Source organism: Parus major, chromosome 7, assembly GCF_001522545.3.
Source record: "Parus major isolate Abel chromosome 7, Parus_major1.1, whole genome shotgun sequence".
In the NCBI taxonomy this organism is placed as follows: Eukaryota; Metazoa; Chordata; class Aves; order Passeriformes; family Paridae; genus Parus; species Parus major.
In genome coordinates, this window is record NC_031776.1 from 14,879,213 (window position 1) to 14,895,424 (window position 16,212).

Here is a 16,212-nt window from a genome sequence, read left to right on the forward strand (position 1 = left end):
AACAGATGTGGTGTTCCACACTCTGAAGCTCTGAAGTTATGATGTGTGCAGGAATTTCTGGTTCCTCTTTAGATCTTTTGCTGGCAGTTCTCAATTTCTTGCATGCTCAAATCCAAGAATAAATGGGCCTTCTGGCTAAGTAATTTCTGTCTTCATAACTTGACTGCAATTGTTAGAATGGGAAGATACACTGGTTACAGTACAGTTACATAAAATTTGATGTAGGAATGAATTCTGTGTTGGATAGACATGACAGCTTGACATTTAGTATCCTTTAACCTTTGAGTATATTCTGCATTTTTATAGGAAATTGAGCTCACAGAGAAAGCTCAAAGGGAAGATCAGGAGTTTGATGAACTTGTAGCTTTTATTCAGCAACGACTCACACAAACAGAGGTAAAACATTTTTGGACTGATTTATGAAATATTCAACTCTATAACAGGGAACTTGAAATTAACTTCGACTAATATTTTCCAGCCTATTACTCTGATCAGAGACATTGAAAATCAGACGGTTTTAGCAGATGAGGATGCTATCTTTGAATGTGAGATTAAGATTAACTATCCAGAAATTAAACTGTCATGGTACAAGGGAACCCAGAAACTGGACTCCAATGACAAATATGAAATTAGAATTGAAGGTGATCGCCACATACTGAGAATTAGAAACTGCCAGCCTGAAGATCAAGGAAATTTCAGAATAGTGTGTGGACCACATATTGCCAGTGCCAAGCTAACTGTGATTGGTAAGTGTACTTCTGAAGTACATATCTGAGTTAGTTTACACATTGTTTATTCCACTCTCTGATCTCTGTTAAAATGTATGTTTTAACATGCTAATAGAACCGGCAGTTGAGCGGCACCTTCATGACACTACTTTCAAGGAAGGAAAAACATGCACGCTGACTTGTCAGTTCTCTATCCCAAATGCCAAGTCTCAGTGGTATAGAAATGGGAGACCCATTAAGATAGGAGGGAGATATTCAACACAAGTCTCTGACAAAGTGCACAAACTCATCATCAAGGATGTTAGAACTGAAGACGAGGGACAGTATACCTGCAAGCTTGACAGTCTAGAAACAACGGCAGATCTGGCCATTGAAGGTTTGTAAAGATACAGAATCTCTTTCTTACAATAGCTTCTGGAGGTTTCTTTAGCAGAACAAATGAAAATACAAATAATTTCTGAAAGACAGAGTCCAAAACTTGGAAACAGACTAAATAAGAAATTTTACTGTCGTTTCTCTTTGAATAACATGTGACATACTTGTGTAACTCAGTATTCTAAACTAAACCATGATTGATAATGTCCCATAGCCCACAAGCAGTCTGAGTTGTACTAGCATCTATTTTCTTTGTGACTCTTATATTTTCCTTGGACTTTTTCTTAATTATTCTCTATCTTTAGTTTCCTTAATGGCTTCTCTTACAAAATGTATCGGCACATCAATCTTGTTAGAGTTGAACTCTTACATCTTCTAATCTTCATTCTTATGCATAAAACTTCACAGAACATGGAAACCCTTTTTCTTACTCTACTTTTTCAAGATCTATTGCAATTATCTGATTAAAATTTAGCTATTTTGATGACAACAATGCGAAGGATTCACATACAGTAAATGCCATGGTGGTGCATAAAAACTGATGTATTTTTTTCTTTCTAAAAACAGCGGAACCAATTCAGTTCACCAAGAGCATACAGAACATCGTTGTGAGTGAACACCAGTCTGCCACCTTCGAGTGCGAGGTGTCTTTTGATGATGCAGTTGTGACGTGGTATAAAGGCCCCACTGAGCTGAGAGAGAGTCCCAAGTACAGCTTCAGAAGTGAAGGTCGCTGTCATTATATGACTATTCACAATGTCAATGCAGAAGATGAAGGTAAAAATGCATGAAACGTTTGTGCTGCTGCCATTTTTTATCTTTTGGAGGTTTTTGTCTGGTTTTAAATGATAAAAGCATATAAATATGAACATACTTGTCTGCTGCAGGTGTGTATTCTGTAATTGCTCGTCTTGAACCAAGAGGAGAAGCAAGAAGCACTGCAGAGCTCTATCTCGTAACCAAAGGTTAGCAAATTTTCTAAACAAATTTGTGATCATAGCCATGTGCAAATTTGTTTGTTTGAAATATGATTCTGGAAAAATCAGTAGTTCTAAAAGAAATCTAATATTCCTTTGCAGAAATAAAACTGGAGTTGAAGCCACCAGGTAAAGTCCTCAAGCAAGACTGGCACAAGATCTTCTCTATACTGTGTCATAAAATTAAAGCATTGCTTTGCTCTTTTATTATTTTCAAATCTATTTTTCCTGGTTAGAGTAAGTATAACCTATATCCTGAAAAAGTATTCCTCATCCACAGACATGTGAAGCTATTATTGTCATAAGTTGTCACAATGAATACTGAGATAAATCCATTATCAGTGACATTAATAGGGACCCTATTTTGTACAATATAGAATGCCCCATTCTCTAAAATACACAAGTTTAATTTTGTTTGAATTGCTAAGGGATAAAACAATGAAAATGTACCAATTAATAGGTAGGTTCTTTTCTGTACAACTGAAAAAAATAACCAAGGGGGCAAAGTGAGTAAAAAATCACCTCTATATGATAGTGTGTGATAGATGTAGTGATCTTCTTTTTCGATTATTCTAAAGAGCCTACTCCAAATGTTGCAAGAGTTATTTGGAAATAAGACATAACATTGTATGGGCTGGCTGAACTGAAAGTTTAAAACAATCAGTTATCTATTTGTTGGCTAGCTTATACTTGATGAGCAAGCTACAAAGCTTTTATGTTACAAAAAGAAAGATTAAAGCACCATCAACTACTATTCTTGAGAGGAGCACATTGAATCTTTTTATTGGTACTATTTATTAAGCCAATTAAACATTTTGATTTTCTAGATGTTCCTGATGCCAAGGTTGCAGTTCCACCTCAAAAACCAGCTGAAGGTAGGGTAACAAACCATGCTTGTTCTATATCTGCACTGAACCAGAAGGCCACTGGGAACCTCAGAGAAAAATCTTAGCTAAGTTATAAGATCTAGTAAATTGTCCCTGTGAGCAAGACTTGACTTGGATAGGCTTCTTTGCTGTGTGGAAGGTGAAAACTCTACACAGGTAGTGGTAGGAGTTAATTTAAGTCTCTTAAAAAAAGAGTCCTTTCCATCATGCTTTCTTATCAGTCTGTTGTTCATTTGATCTTCCTTTTATCTCCATCTTCCTCTCTGATAATTTTTTTTTTAATTTTAAACTCTTCTTTTTGACACAAAAAATATCTTTTAAACAAGCTGTCTGAATTACTGCCTTTAAAAAAATACTCTTTTAAAGCCATACATTTGATTTCATGTTTATGGCAAACGGTCTCTCCCCAGGCTCTGGTTTTGGACTACTGACTAGAAACAGTATTTATACTTCTTTTACACCCAGTAGCTTACTATAATCATCAGCAGCTTAAACTTCTTGTGTTTATTTCTAGGATAATTTGGTTAATGCTTGCAGTGGCAGCAGGAAGGGAAAGATTTGATATTTAGATGAATTACCATCAGCAAAGACAGGAGAGTGATGGCAGCAATGAAAATAAGGCTAAGGACATTCAGGGTTCAGTGAGTCTAAAAGTAGACTGGGGGTTCCCACTCAAATTATATTTATTCAATTGCTGCAGACTCTCAGAATAAACACCATGTGTGCTTTTATTCTGCATCTGCAATAAAATATTATAATTTATTTTCCCAAACCAGGATTTTTCTTCATTTATAAGAAAATACCAAACTTAAATTCTGTTCTAAATATTTCATTTTTCCTACAAGCTGCCCCTATTCCCATTCTTCTGCCTCTTGTTCCACCTCCAGAGGAGAAAAAGCCAGGTAAAAGTTCTTACAGTATTTGAATACTATGTTCATGTTTCATTATGACAGTTGGTTTCTGGATTTTTGTTTGTTTGGCTTTTTAGGGGTTCTTGAGTTTTTTAATTTAAATTTTTTAATATATTCTTTTTAAGCAGAGAAAAAGGTTCCATTAAAGAAAGTACCCCAAAAGGTGGTTAAAAAAGCCCCTGAAGAAGTCCCACCACCTAAAGGTAACTTTTTTCCTTTGTTTGAAAACTTTTTTTTAAAAGAGTAAAATTACCTTGTGGAAACAAGGTGTTTAGTTTTGAAATAACTTGAATCAATCACAATTTTTTGATTTCTGGCTTTATGTTAAAAACACACATTTATAATCCAAGCTGATTGTGACTGCTTAAAAAAATAGTCCCTTCTTTAAACTGTCTGTGAGGTGAAATAATTTCACTAAATATGAACATCTAATATGCCTTGAAAATTCCAAACTATGAGATGATTAATAGATTTATTTATTTTAAGTTCCTGAGGTGGTACCAGAGAAGCCTAAAGAGGTCAAAATAACATCCATGGCAAGGAGAGAAGAAATACATGAAGAAAAGAAAATACATGAAATGCCCAAAGAAATTTATGAAGAATGGGAAGAAGATTATGGTGAAGACCATGACTATTATGTCAAGGAAGAGGGCTATGATGAAGGGGAAGAGGAATGGGAAGAAGCTTATGAGAAAAGAGAAGTGACTTATGAAGAAAAAAGAATAATTCATGAGGAAGGTATTTGAATTATTATGTCATTTTCTCCTATTTATTATTAAGGCCCCAACATTTTGAAGTAGGCAACTTTTTGTTGTTGTTGTTGTGAAAATACCTGGAACCATAATATGCTGACAAATTTTAAGTGACACTTGATGATAACACAAGATATCACAAGGTATGGATGCAGATAGGAATGGATACACTAGAAATTCATTGCCAATGAACTTTGCAGGTCTTTAAAACCTAATATGAGTTAGTAGTTAGTAGTAAGGATATGTGTCATTTTTAGATTTTGGATATTCCTTCTATCATTTTCATGTGCTCTAGATAAACTTGATTTCCTTAAATGTTTCACGTATTTACTGATTGATGTTAATGGTCATATTTTGCAGTTTCTCACATGCTTTAACTGTCTTGGGGATTAGTAACATATATGCCTTTAGGAACCAAATTTGGCTCAGATGAGAAAACATGAAACTTGGAAATAAGCAAAACATTTACTTCAACAATTGCATCTCCAAAACTCCCTGTGTGTTTTTAAAATCCATAAAATTGTAATGGCATAACTAATACCTTTCTGTCTACAGAGCCTTTAGACACCATATTTTTTATAATTAAGTGATGTTATTTTTTTTAAGTGGCTGAAGTTCCTAAGAAACCTGTGCCTGAGCGAAAACCACCAGCCATTATAGCTGAAAAGAAGGAAAAGAAGGAAGTAACTGTCCAAAAAGGTATGACTTTCCCACAAAACAAACAGGAACGTGCAGATTAAGATCTCTCATGCGTCTCCTTCAATGCTGAATGATGCTGGTTATTCACATTTCCTTGGAAAGAAGAAAATTCTCCTTATATTGGACAGTGAGATGAGCAAGGGTCATGGCAACCCTTTCTTTTCTCCCACCTCATATTTCTGAGCTCTCTGCTCAAAGGTGGTTGAATCAAAACAAGAATTGATACTAAAATCAAACTGAGCTTAGTTATCCTTCCTTCTCCCTGCATATTAGCATGGGTTTAACTTTTAAGAAATTAAATGCTGCCCTTCTGGGAAGAGTTTTCCACTTAGATCACTGCATATCTCTCAGGGCAGGGTGGGCCACATTGCCACCACCATTCACCACCAGTAAACAATGCACTGAACAGAGCACAGGATGCACAAGGTTTGTAACATCCTAAAGAAAAAAATGGCCAGTTCTATCTGGTTTGTATACAGAAAATAATTTGCAAGATGACTTAAACAATAAATCTATCTGAATTATTTCCAGTTGTCAAGAAACCTGTTGATGAAAAAGTGGAGGTAACCACTCAGAGGGTTGCAGAAGTCAAAAAGGCTGAGGGTAAATACTGTTCAGTTATCTTAATGTCATCTTTCCATGAAAGTTGTGGCTTCTGTTACTTAGCTGATCTGCTAATGCTTATATCAGATCTGCTGATCTGCATACGCTTTGTCTTTACTTAACATGGTCTGATCAATTTTTCAGTCTTTGAAACACCTAACAAAAGCTTCTGCTGAATTCTTTAAAAAGAAGATTCAAAGCTTTTTAGGGGAAAATACTAAATCCAAATATTAACTACCAATGCTTTTAGAAAGGAAGTGTGAATAAAATTTCCCTGGGTGAAATACTGTGCTTCACTCTAAGCTGAAGATGTGAAATTCCCATCCATTTTGACCCATCTCCCAAGATACCTTGGTCAATTCTTTGGTTATAAAATAAAGATGCACCCTTATTCTCTTAGTAGCTACTCCTTTTGTGTAGCATTTCCCATTCTGCAGCAGGATTCTGTCAGCTGAAGTTCAGTAAGTATCAGGAAATGAGCTGTGTTCTAAATGCCCTAAGTGCCTTTAGAACATAGCAATAAAAAGAAACAAACACATTCCTTATGTTGCTTTGTGTGATTCCAAGAAGCCTGACTTAGCTGCTGAGTTAGTTTATCTTGTTTGCTGTGTTTTCAACATCATTTATAGATAGCTGTAGACTTATTTTGATCTCTTTGCTAAATGACTGAGTAACAAAATTATAATGCCTACAGTTACCAAGAAAGTTCTGCCACCAAAACCTACACCAATGGTCGTTGAGGAAAAAGTTATGAAAAAGGAAGGTACAGATCAGCATCTTTGAATTGCAGTTTACACTTTTTTCCAGCACCCAGTGTGTTTCTGTGCTTCTTTGGAATATGTGGGCCTGTGTGTTTGTATCTGGATCCATAGTAGTAGTTATGCTGCGATTGCTCTCAGTGTTTAATTAGTATGTGTACCCTGCTTTTGTTTTTTATAAAGTCTGTTTTTAACATATTTATGGATAGCCTTTTGGTTCTTGTTTAAAAAGCCTACAGTCACATTGCAGTGTGACTTAGCTTTTTCTTCATCTATTCTGCTTGCTGGCCTGTCCTTACATAATAAGTATAATTGTGTCCCCATGCCCAAAAATGTCTTTGAAGAACCACCTTTATAATTCTTCTGATGTACTATTTCCAAAAGCCTGTGCATGCCTTTTGTATCAAATATTTGGGTTAAAGGTGTCTGTATCTTTAGTCTTCAGTCTTTAACAAATACTAAATATCATACTTGTGTTCTTGTTGTGTGTTCAGTATTTTAGAATATGAATACTGACTGTCTAAATATGTCTAAGACTTTAATGTGCAATACAGATAAAGATTTGATAAAAACTCACATGCTGACTACCACTAATGTGGATCTAGAATATTAAATACTAAAACAAAATCCTATCTTTAAAGTACCAACAGTAGAAACATGGACTGTTTCAGAAGAAAAGATGTCAGTTTCTGTCCACAGAGAAGAAGAGTATTCATATGATGTTACAGGTATGTACAAAACCAAAAGTCTGTGTAGCCAAATCAAAACAATCAATCCTACTATACTTTCTTTTGATCTATTTTTATGTATGGCAAATTACATATTTAGACATATTGTTCATTTGTCTTTCAGAATGGCTTGCTTTTTTTGTCCATTGTGTTATGTAGCTATAGTTTTATTTAGCTTGATAGATGGAAATATTTCAACTATTTTATCTTAATATTGTTTAAATACCTTTCTTTGAAGAGCCAACAGAGCATGAGAAAACAGTTGAAGAAAGATTCTTTGAAGCTGTTTACCCACTTGAAGGTAGTTTGAATAAGGATGGGAGTCTAATAAGTGTTTGTTTGTTTGTTTGTTTTAATTTGAGTCAAAATTCATTGTGGGATTTGCGCATTCTTTTTGTTTTCTGGATTAATTTTTTTTACATATTAACATACGGGTATCAGTGATGATTGTGTACTGTACACACATAATATCTTAAAGTTTTCAGATATACTATGGACATTGGTATTTCCTATGTCAATGTTTAATATCTTTAAAATTCCTATTGTAGCTCGTAGGGAGGTTGAGGAAGAGGAAGAAGTCGTTTCTACAGAACTGGAGATCTCTCACGTTGAAGGTGAATAAAGTCTTTGCATCAACATCTGCCCCATTTTTCTGAACTTGTATGTTATCTGTATGTAACAGTTTACCAAAGGATACCATATCAGGACTGAGATCTTTCAATTTCTCTATCGCTCTGCTCTCAAAGCTTCAAGCCTTTCTGCATTTTTATCTTATTCTTCTTCATGACTACTTTACATAATTCCTTTAATAGCTTTTTGTGAGATGAGTTTGTTGTATCTGTTTGATAAAACAGAATAGTTTTTGACATTTAGTGTTTGCTTATATACCATGTTAAGAGTAGCCTACTGTGGTTTACCAATTATTTTAACAATCTCCTAAATGATCACCACCTGTCTTTTAAAGTGCCTGAGATACCAAAGAGGCGTGTTCCAGAAGAAAGAAAGCCTGTTCCTGTCCCCAAAACAGAAGCTCCACCAGCTAAAGGTATTGCTACTGCTCTAGTAAAAAAAAAGAAAGAAGCAAAGCCCAAACAAATTTTCTTTCTTTCTATTATTTTTCATGTTTTCTTTACTATATTTAGGAATTTACTCTATGTGTCTTTGTTTTTGCTCTGTCTCTGTATGCATTATTTGATTTTGCATTGTCTCTGTTGCACAGTTTCAGTATTTCAATTGTGCTATAACTTAGATTACAGCTTGAATTTGTCTCAGCTTGGGCCCTTCTCTTTCGTAACTACCTTGTGCTTACTATTTCTATTTCAGTTGTGTGGCTTTTTCTGGCAAGTGTAGAATGTTTTTACTTCAAAAGAGTAAAATGAAAGGTGCAGTGATTTTAACATAGGAGTTTTATACTGTATTATAGTGTCTTTCCTGTACTGTCCACATTTGTCCAAAAGGCTGTACATTGTATTGTGTTGGTTGCAGTGCTCAGCTCCTTGTCCAAGCACCGTGTTCATAAAACAATCTTGCATTACTCAAATCTGCATTAGTGTTCCAAAAACTAAAGGTCTCTTACTTTAACAATGTTTTTCAAAGTGCCTGAAGTCCCAAAGAAACCTGTTCCAGAAAAGAAAGTTGCTGTTGCTAAGAAGGAAGTGGCTCCCCCAGCAAAAGGTACAGCATCTTTTGAATGTGGGCTTTAACCAGTTCTGTGCTATTGTCCTCTTTTCCTAACTTCTCTTATGTTCTCAACACATATGATAAATGTAATCTTTGTGTGTTATGTCTGAATGTTTGTTCTCATCTAAGGCATTCAAAAGTCTTAGAATGATTACTTAGATGAATTTTAATACCTTTAGAGCTTTTCAAGGGCCTAGAAAACCTGTGCCTGAAGAAAGAGTACATGTTCCTTTTCCCAAAAAGAACATGTACATGTTCCTTTTCCCATGCCAGAGACAATTATTCATGGATTGCATACTACTTGTTGAGTTCTATTTTCCTGTTAGTCTGTACATAAGCATGTTTGTGTTAGAATTTATATTTTATGTATAATTCTCTGTACATCCACGAGATTTTTAAAAACTTGGTAATATATTTGATCCCATTCTTCAGTTAAGAAATCAGTCTTAAAGCATTTGATAGTCTTCCAGTAACTGGTTTTATTTTGGTTTTTATTAAACATATGTTGCTCTTGTCATATATCTTTCTATGTTAACTGTGTGAATGTGTTATGTGGTGTGTCTTGACATTCTTAAAAATGGATTAATGAAATCTATAATACTCCAATAAATCTTTGAAATTTAGAATTCAGTTATCTTATATTTTATGGTTTTTAAGTGCCAGAGGTTCCTAAGAAAGCTCCCCCAGAGAAAAAGGTTGCTGTTCCAAAAAGAGAGGAAGCTCCAACACCTAAAGGTACACTTAAAAAAATAATGTTCTTTTCTTATTATCTTTAGCATCTTGCTTATGTCAAATTTTGGGTTTGATTGCTAAATTAATCTGGTTTTACTGGTACTTCATCTATGTTAACATGTATCTTTTGTGTCAGTTTTGTGTATATGTGTGCCGTAGATTTATTCTTTAAAAACTTGTCAATTTAAGGTAATTATATTATAACTAATATCTTTGAAGTACCAGAAATACCTAAAAAAACCAGCTCCTAAACAGATCTAGTTCCTAAACTAGAAACTCCCCCTGCAAAAGGTACAATATAGCTCACTTTAATATAATTATTGTAATCTTCAGAACATTGCGTTTATCTAGATTTGGTCAACTGTCATGTTTGGTAAGCAAAACATGTCCACGTGTAATCTTTCTCAACAACACATTTCTCTTACATGATGCATGTGCCAGTTTTTACTTCAAATGTTCTAAAACAAATACTTTTTTTAAGTGCCTGCAGTTCCTAAGAAACCTGTCCCTAAAGAAAAAGTGCCTCCTGCTGTTGCTAAAAAAATTGAGGCTCCTCCAGCTAAAGGTATGCTTTCCAGTAGAATACAAGAATATGCTGTTGCCCAGCTTCTGTCTAAATGTTCTGTGTGGTTATTTGTTGTTGGTTTGTGTTCCCCTGTGAGTTCTGCTGTTCTGATTTAGACAATGAATCATTACAGTATGTTGTATCTCTTATGCCATACTTATACAGTATTCTTTCTAAATATTGAATCTCTGTTAAATGTTATGTGCTCAGTACCCTTCTTTGGAAACCTAATTTAGCATTTTGAAACTGTTTTCACAATGGAATTGAAAATGCATACATTTAATATCATTATCTTTCAAAGTGCCTGAAGTGCAGAAGAAAGCCACTTTTGAAGAAAGAGTACTTATTACAGAAGAAAGAATATCTGTTGCCATTCCAGAGGAAATCCCATCACCTGAAGGTACACTATAAACAGACAATAGTGAGAAACTTGTGCTATGTCTGCAAGTCTGTTGTTCTAATATCAAGATCAAAATACACCAAAATTGTTTTGATAATTATCTCATATGAGTTTTGTATTGAACTGCAGGCAGTTAAAAGCCTCCTAAAGTGCCATTTCCAATTTCAGTCTTGAACATCAGGATCCCACCACATTGACAGGAATGGAAACTACTCCTGAATACAATGATCTTCAGATCAGGGGCTCAGAAATTTGCAGTAGCAAATATGGATGTATTGTTTATTATAGACTCCATAAATTAGGGCTGTAACCTTCCATTTGTCATACTCACTACAAAGCTCTCTGTAGCCCTGAAAATAAAATACTTCTTCCCTCTGCAGTGTTAGCTTCTCACCAGCTTTCAGTTCACATTTCATGTTCAGGGAAGATTGAGATCAGTTGTTTTAGGTTAGTATAATTCCACAAAATATCTGCTTCAAGATAACTGAAATCAGCATTTTGTCTGTTTTTATATCCCATTAATAACTATGCAGTCAAGACAATTTTCATTTTCCTTTAAAAACCATAAATGAATATTTAGAAGAAAATTTGGAACATGTCTATCTAAAATATGAACTTGCAAATACACACCCATATGGATACATGCAGTGTTAATTTCTGTTTTTCTCCAGAACTAGTTGAGGTCTTCCCTGATACAGTCACCACTGTAGATGAGTACATGCCAGGATTTCCTTTCAGTTCTTGACCTATCCATCTCATTTTTTCCTTTCCTCACTTTCATATGGTTGGATCAAAGATCAAGTCTGATTCTTTTTTCCCCCACTTGAGCTGTTCTGTTGGGGAAATTTGGGGAGCTGAGGCATTCTAATGAACAGACAGTTGACCAGTGAATGGTATCAGATACAACAACACACAATAGGGAACCTGAGATGTGGACAAACCACATAATTTAGAACAAACCATAAATATGTATGTGCCCAGCACTTTCTGGATTGTATGCATATCTGTCATTGTAACATAGAAGTTCTACAAATTGGTCTTCATCTTCTCTATCTATTAATCCTTCCCTTTCTCCATCTATCCATCCAACAAAAGACTAAAACTAATAATTTTCCTTAAAGAACCAACAGTTGAAGAATGGTCTGAAGAAGAAAGAGAGGAAGTTTCTATTTCCATTCACAGAGAAGAGATTTCTGAAGGTACGGCAACAGTTCAGGAACACTAGGCAAAAGCAAAAAATCAATTTTCAGTCTATACCAAATAGTTTGGATTAATATCTGTTTTATTCATAAGGAAAAAAATACTACTAGAAAAATATGTTTTGTAACTTAAAATTTCATTGTCAATGATGTCTGTTGCTTGCTTTTGAAAAGTGGAGTAGCTAATCCTTTTTCAATACAGTGTAAATAAGAAGTTATCTCTTTGATAGTGAGATCTATCAGGACTTCTTTCTGTTTACAAAACTCCTCTGTTGGAAATTTCTCTTCCACCAGGTTGCTTGGATAAAGTAAATGTTCTTCCAAATATCACGATGCACTGGGGTTCCTCAGATAATTTCATTGTAAAATAACTATATTGTTTCCACCTGTAAGTTTATTGGTGGAGGAGTTTGTGACTGTGAAGGACAGTAACACTGACTGTTACTAAGTTTCTATGACTAGTGACACCACAGATTTTTCCAGGGACATCTTTAGTAAAGGAATTTTTTCAGTATTCAGGAAAGGTTTCTCAAAATGGAAAAATTTCAACATTAGTGAGTGGTGAGAGGAAATGGAGCATTTTCAAATTCCACACAAATACAAGATGAGAGCTCAGGCTCTCGGTTCCATTTAAGTTGCTTGGAGTGTCTCCATTGGCCTCAGAGGAAGCAGGATGGCTTGAATGTAGATTTTGTCATCCTAGAGGAGTCTATTAATAAAGCACACTGTTTATTTTTGTCTTACAAATATTTTGTTGCTTACCAGGGCCATAAAGACAGGAATATATGTCAAATACTTAAACTTAAGTATTTTTATATTTCACTCTTTTTAAAAGTGACTGAAGAAGAGTCTTACTACATAGAGGAGACAGTAACTGTTCCAAAAAGAGTGGAAGCCCCACCCACAAAAGGTATAAGTTCATTTCACTACAACATATGAGTTGTTTCATCATTCTTAACATTATGTGGCCACTTCATGTCTATGTACATTTTTGGCATTTTTGTATATGTTTGTGCTATAGTGATACTACTCCTCTATGTAAAACTATGTATTGTAATCTTTTAAAGTGCCTGAAAAGCACAGGAGAGCTGTCCCTGAGCCAAAAGTCCCAGCTGCTCTTAAAGAAGCTCCAGGAGTTAAAGGTATAAACCTTTATAACCAGTTCTTTAACCAATTCCTCAACTGATTGATGTGTCTCCAAAGGGATTATGTTTGTCTTACTGTCTTGCTTGTACATGTTGACATGGGTGGTGTCTTCTCACAGTGATGAATGCTGTCTCAAATTCTATCTTGTACTTTGAAAATCATTGTTTGTGTTAACTCAGTAAAATGCATTTTGTAATAGGCAATTGCAAATATTACACTTTAATATTCTTTCTCATCTTTCTTCTCATCTTGCTCATTTTTCTAAAGTTCCTGAAGTTCATAAGAAAGCAGTTCCTAAAGAGAAAGTACCTGTTCCTGTGTCTAAAAAAATGGTGGCTCCACCAGCAAAAGGTATATCTGTGGTTTGTTCCTGTTGCAAAAAAAAAAAAAAAGCTTTTTGCATTTTTTCCATCTTTAACATATATGCCTTGTTTGGGGATTGTATTGTTGATACAACATATATCTCTGGTATCAAATTTCTTCAACATGAAACATATTTCTATGTCTGTTTGTCTACATGACACCTGTGACCTGTGCTGTCTTGATGAGGTTTATATGTTATTATATGTTATTTATATGTTATTTCATCTTCTATCTTATACCCGTTGATGAAATAAAACGAATTTTCTAAAGTTACACAATCTTTTTTAAGAACCTGCAGAAGCATTGGTGCCCACTTTTGAGGAAGAATTTGAAGAACCTCCAACAACCAAAGGTAATCAGATTATTACCATGGAATTTTTTTCTTGCAGTGTTTATATTTAGGCATTTCACTTAAATACAGCTTTGTTTGTTAGTATCTGTAACCCTTGCAAGGATCTTCCCTTTCTTTTGACTAATCATTTTGGTGCTATGGATGTAAAGGACGCTCTTCAGCAGTGTCTTATTTTTGTTGTTTGTTTAAGTTTACTTAGCATTTTTTAAAAAAAATCAAAATAAGTAGAAGAAGCATATATCTGCATTTCAAATATTGTAATTAAATATTCTTGCACATTATTTTTAAGTGACTGAAGTGCACAGGAAAATTATCACAGAAGAAAAAGTTGCAGTTGCTAAAAAAGAAGTGGCTCCACCAAAGAAAGGTATATAAATTTTCAGAGTTACAGAAGAGAAGGCTTGTTTCAGAATAGTGGTTTGTATTTCTGTCTAGTTGTCTAACACAGACTCTACTGTTCAATGTTTGCTGTCCTTTTTTCTTTTACTAGAAGAAATGCCAAGTCTCTGATTTGTGTTTTGTTGTCTGCTTATGTTTATATACAGTGATCAATTTAACATGTATTACAATAAACTTTTTTTTAAAAACTGCTAGCAGTGCCCAAGAAGCCTGTGCCAGAAGAAAAAGTACCTGTTCCAATTTCACAGAAAGTGGCAGCTCCACCAGCTAAAGGTATACAAGTTCTTTTGGAACTAGAGATAGTTCTTAAATGTCAGACATCTGTGTGCATCATACAGTCTGCCTAGTTAATCAAATCTGTCTTTCCTGATTTGGTTATAAATGAAAAGGACTTTCATCCTTTCCCCTTCAAAATACTGCTGGGTGTGACAGAGAATAGTCATACACCTTCATTCTTTGAATTTTATCCTACTATTTCATTTCACTGATCACTCTGGATGCTTAAATGCTTGCAAAGCTGAGTGACAACATTTAATTAGTGAAAAAAAAATTGGCCACGAAATTTGAAAAAAAGGATCAATGTCTATGATATTGTCAACATTCAGCAAAGTGTTTCAAACTTCTTGTTTCAAACATTGTTTTCTGTTTCTGTGCTTTTCTTTTGTTTGATTTTGTTATGTACCCTGTTTGTGTGGTGTTCTGTGGTTTAATTGAGTTTCTGAAGAATTTAAAGACAAAGTATTTACCTCTTACTTTCATCTTCATTCCATCTTTACAATATGTGAATATTCTGTTCCATTTTTATTTGTTTTTGTCTATATATCTATTATTCTAATACTAGATGTATTATTTTACTATATATTATTTGTATGTCTCATGTGATTGTTGTGTTTATTATCTTTTCTTTTAAATCGTGTGCTATTTCCTCCTAATTGTTTGTCTATAATTCTTCCATGTGAATTTCAGAATGTGTGTGATTTCTTTTAGAAGCTAGTATTCTTACAATTACTATCTTTAAAGTGCCAGAAGCACAGAGGAAAACTGCCAGAGAAGAAAGAGTATCCATTGCTGTTCAAAAGAGAAAAGTGTCTCCACCACCAGAAGGTAGTCCTGCCCATGGGTTAATCTGTGAACAGACTGTGCTCATCTAAGACTACCAGAGCTTCAGGCCTATTGGTCTGGAACATCTCCCGAGGTTCAAATTTAGGATTATAGAATCTTTTAAGTTGGACAAGACACTTAAGGTCATTGAGTCCAACCATTAACCTTATACTACCAAGTCCATCACTATGATCCACTGTAGTCCTGGAGGAACTTCTAAAAAGTCTTTGAGAAATACTAGAGACATTTTTCCGTATTACTCTGGGTATGGGTGGTGTCAGGATATAATAGTTATTTTTCTAAGAAACTCCAAATAAGACATTTATTATTGTACATGATAGTACACTAGGAAAAAAAATTAATGCTAGACTCTGTCTTTGAAGTACCAACAGAAGAAGAACATTGGGCTATGTCAGAGGAAGTATCCGTTTCTCTCCACACAGAAAAGGAGATTTCATACACAGGTATGAAGACTAAAAAGATTCTGTATCCGAAGTTACATCTTGTTAGCTAGTAAAAATACCAGAGAGAATAAAACAAAAATTCATATCCTTTGCTATTGCCAGTTTATTATGAAAGTGAAGCTTGTAGAATAAGGCAGCACAGTATTCCATTATAGAAAAATGTTTAATTTTTTCCTCTTGGCTTACTGCTGTTCTCATAGTGGAAGCCAAATTTCATTAGGTCCTCCTTTTTAAATCCTGCCACCTGTCTGACCTTTGAGACAGGAGACAGTCTTTGCTTTCATTTAAATTAACATTCTTTACTATTCTGAAAATACAAGCAGTGCTTTCTTGTTCTGTAAAAACAACTCCTCTCCTAAATCTAAAGGCTAAATTAAAAATCCTTAGCTCTAC

General features: G+C 34.5%; 1 protein-coding gene across 1 annotated transcript in view; it reads left to right on the plus strand.

The window, feature by feature from the left end:
* Positions 1–16,212, plus strand: part of TTN (titin) — a 240,011-nt gene that overhangs the window by 85,034 nt on the left and 138,765 nt on the right. The window contains exons 99-128 of the mRNA XM_033516034.1: positions 307–396; positions 479–746; positions 844–1,104; positions 1,671–1,880; positions 1,991–2,068; positions 2,183–2,209; positions 2,908–2,955; positions 3,813–3,869; positions 4,004–4,081; positions 4,365–4,616; positions 5,237–5,329; positions 5,861–5,932; positions 6,627–6,695; positions 7,332–7,418; positions 7,657–7,719; positions 7,967–8,032; positions 8,383–8,463; positions 9,015–9,092; positions 9,756–9,833; positions 10,312–10,395; positions 10,697–10,795; positions 11,917–11,994; positions 12,830–12,904; positions 13,062–13,136; positions 13,408–13,491; positions 13,793–13,855; positions 14,145–14,222; positions 14,450–14,527; positions 15,275–15,358; positions 15,739–15,819. Of these exons, the coding sequence (XP_033371925.1) occupies positions 307–396; positions 479–746; positions 844–1,104; positions 1,671–1,880; positions 1,991–2,068; positions 2,183–2,209; positions 2,908–2,955; positions 3,813–3,869; positions 4,004–4,081; positions 4,365–4,616; positions 5,237–5,329; positions 5,861–5,932; positions 6,627–6,695; positions 7,332–7,418; positions 7,657–7,719; positions 7,967–8,032; positions 8,383–8,463; positions 9,015–9,092; positions 9,756–9,833; positions 10,312–10,395; positions 10,697–10,795; positions 11,917–11,994; positions 12,830–12,904; positions 13,062–13,136; positions 13,408–13,491; positions 13,793–13,855; positions 14,145–14,222; positions 14,450–14,527; positions 15,275–15,358; positions 15,739–15,819 (2,935 nt within the window). The remainder of the gene's footprint in view (positions 1–306; positions 397–478; positions 747–843; positions 1,105–1,670; positions 1,881–1,990; positions 2,069–2,182; positions 2,210–2,907; positions 2,956–3,812; positions 3,870–4,003; positions 4,082–4,364; positions 4,617–5,236; positions 5,330–5,860; positions 5,933–6,626; positions 6,696–7,331; positions 7,419–7,656; positions 7,720–7,966; positions 8,033–8,382; positions 8,464–9,014; positions 9,093–9,755; positions 9,834–10,311; positions 10,396–10,696; positions 10,796–11,916; positions 11,995–12,829; positions 12,905–13,061; positions 13,137–13,407; positions 13,492–13,792; positions 13,856–14,144; positions 14,223–14,449; positions 14,528–15,274; positions 15,359–15,738; positions 15,820–16,212) is intronic.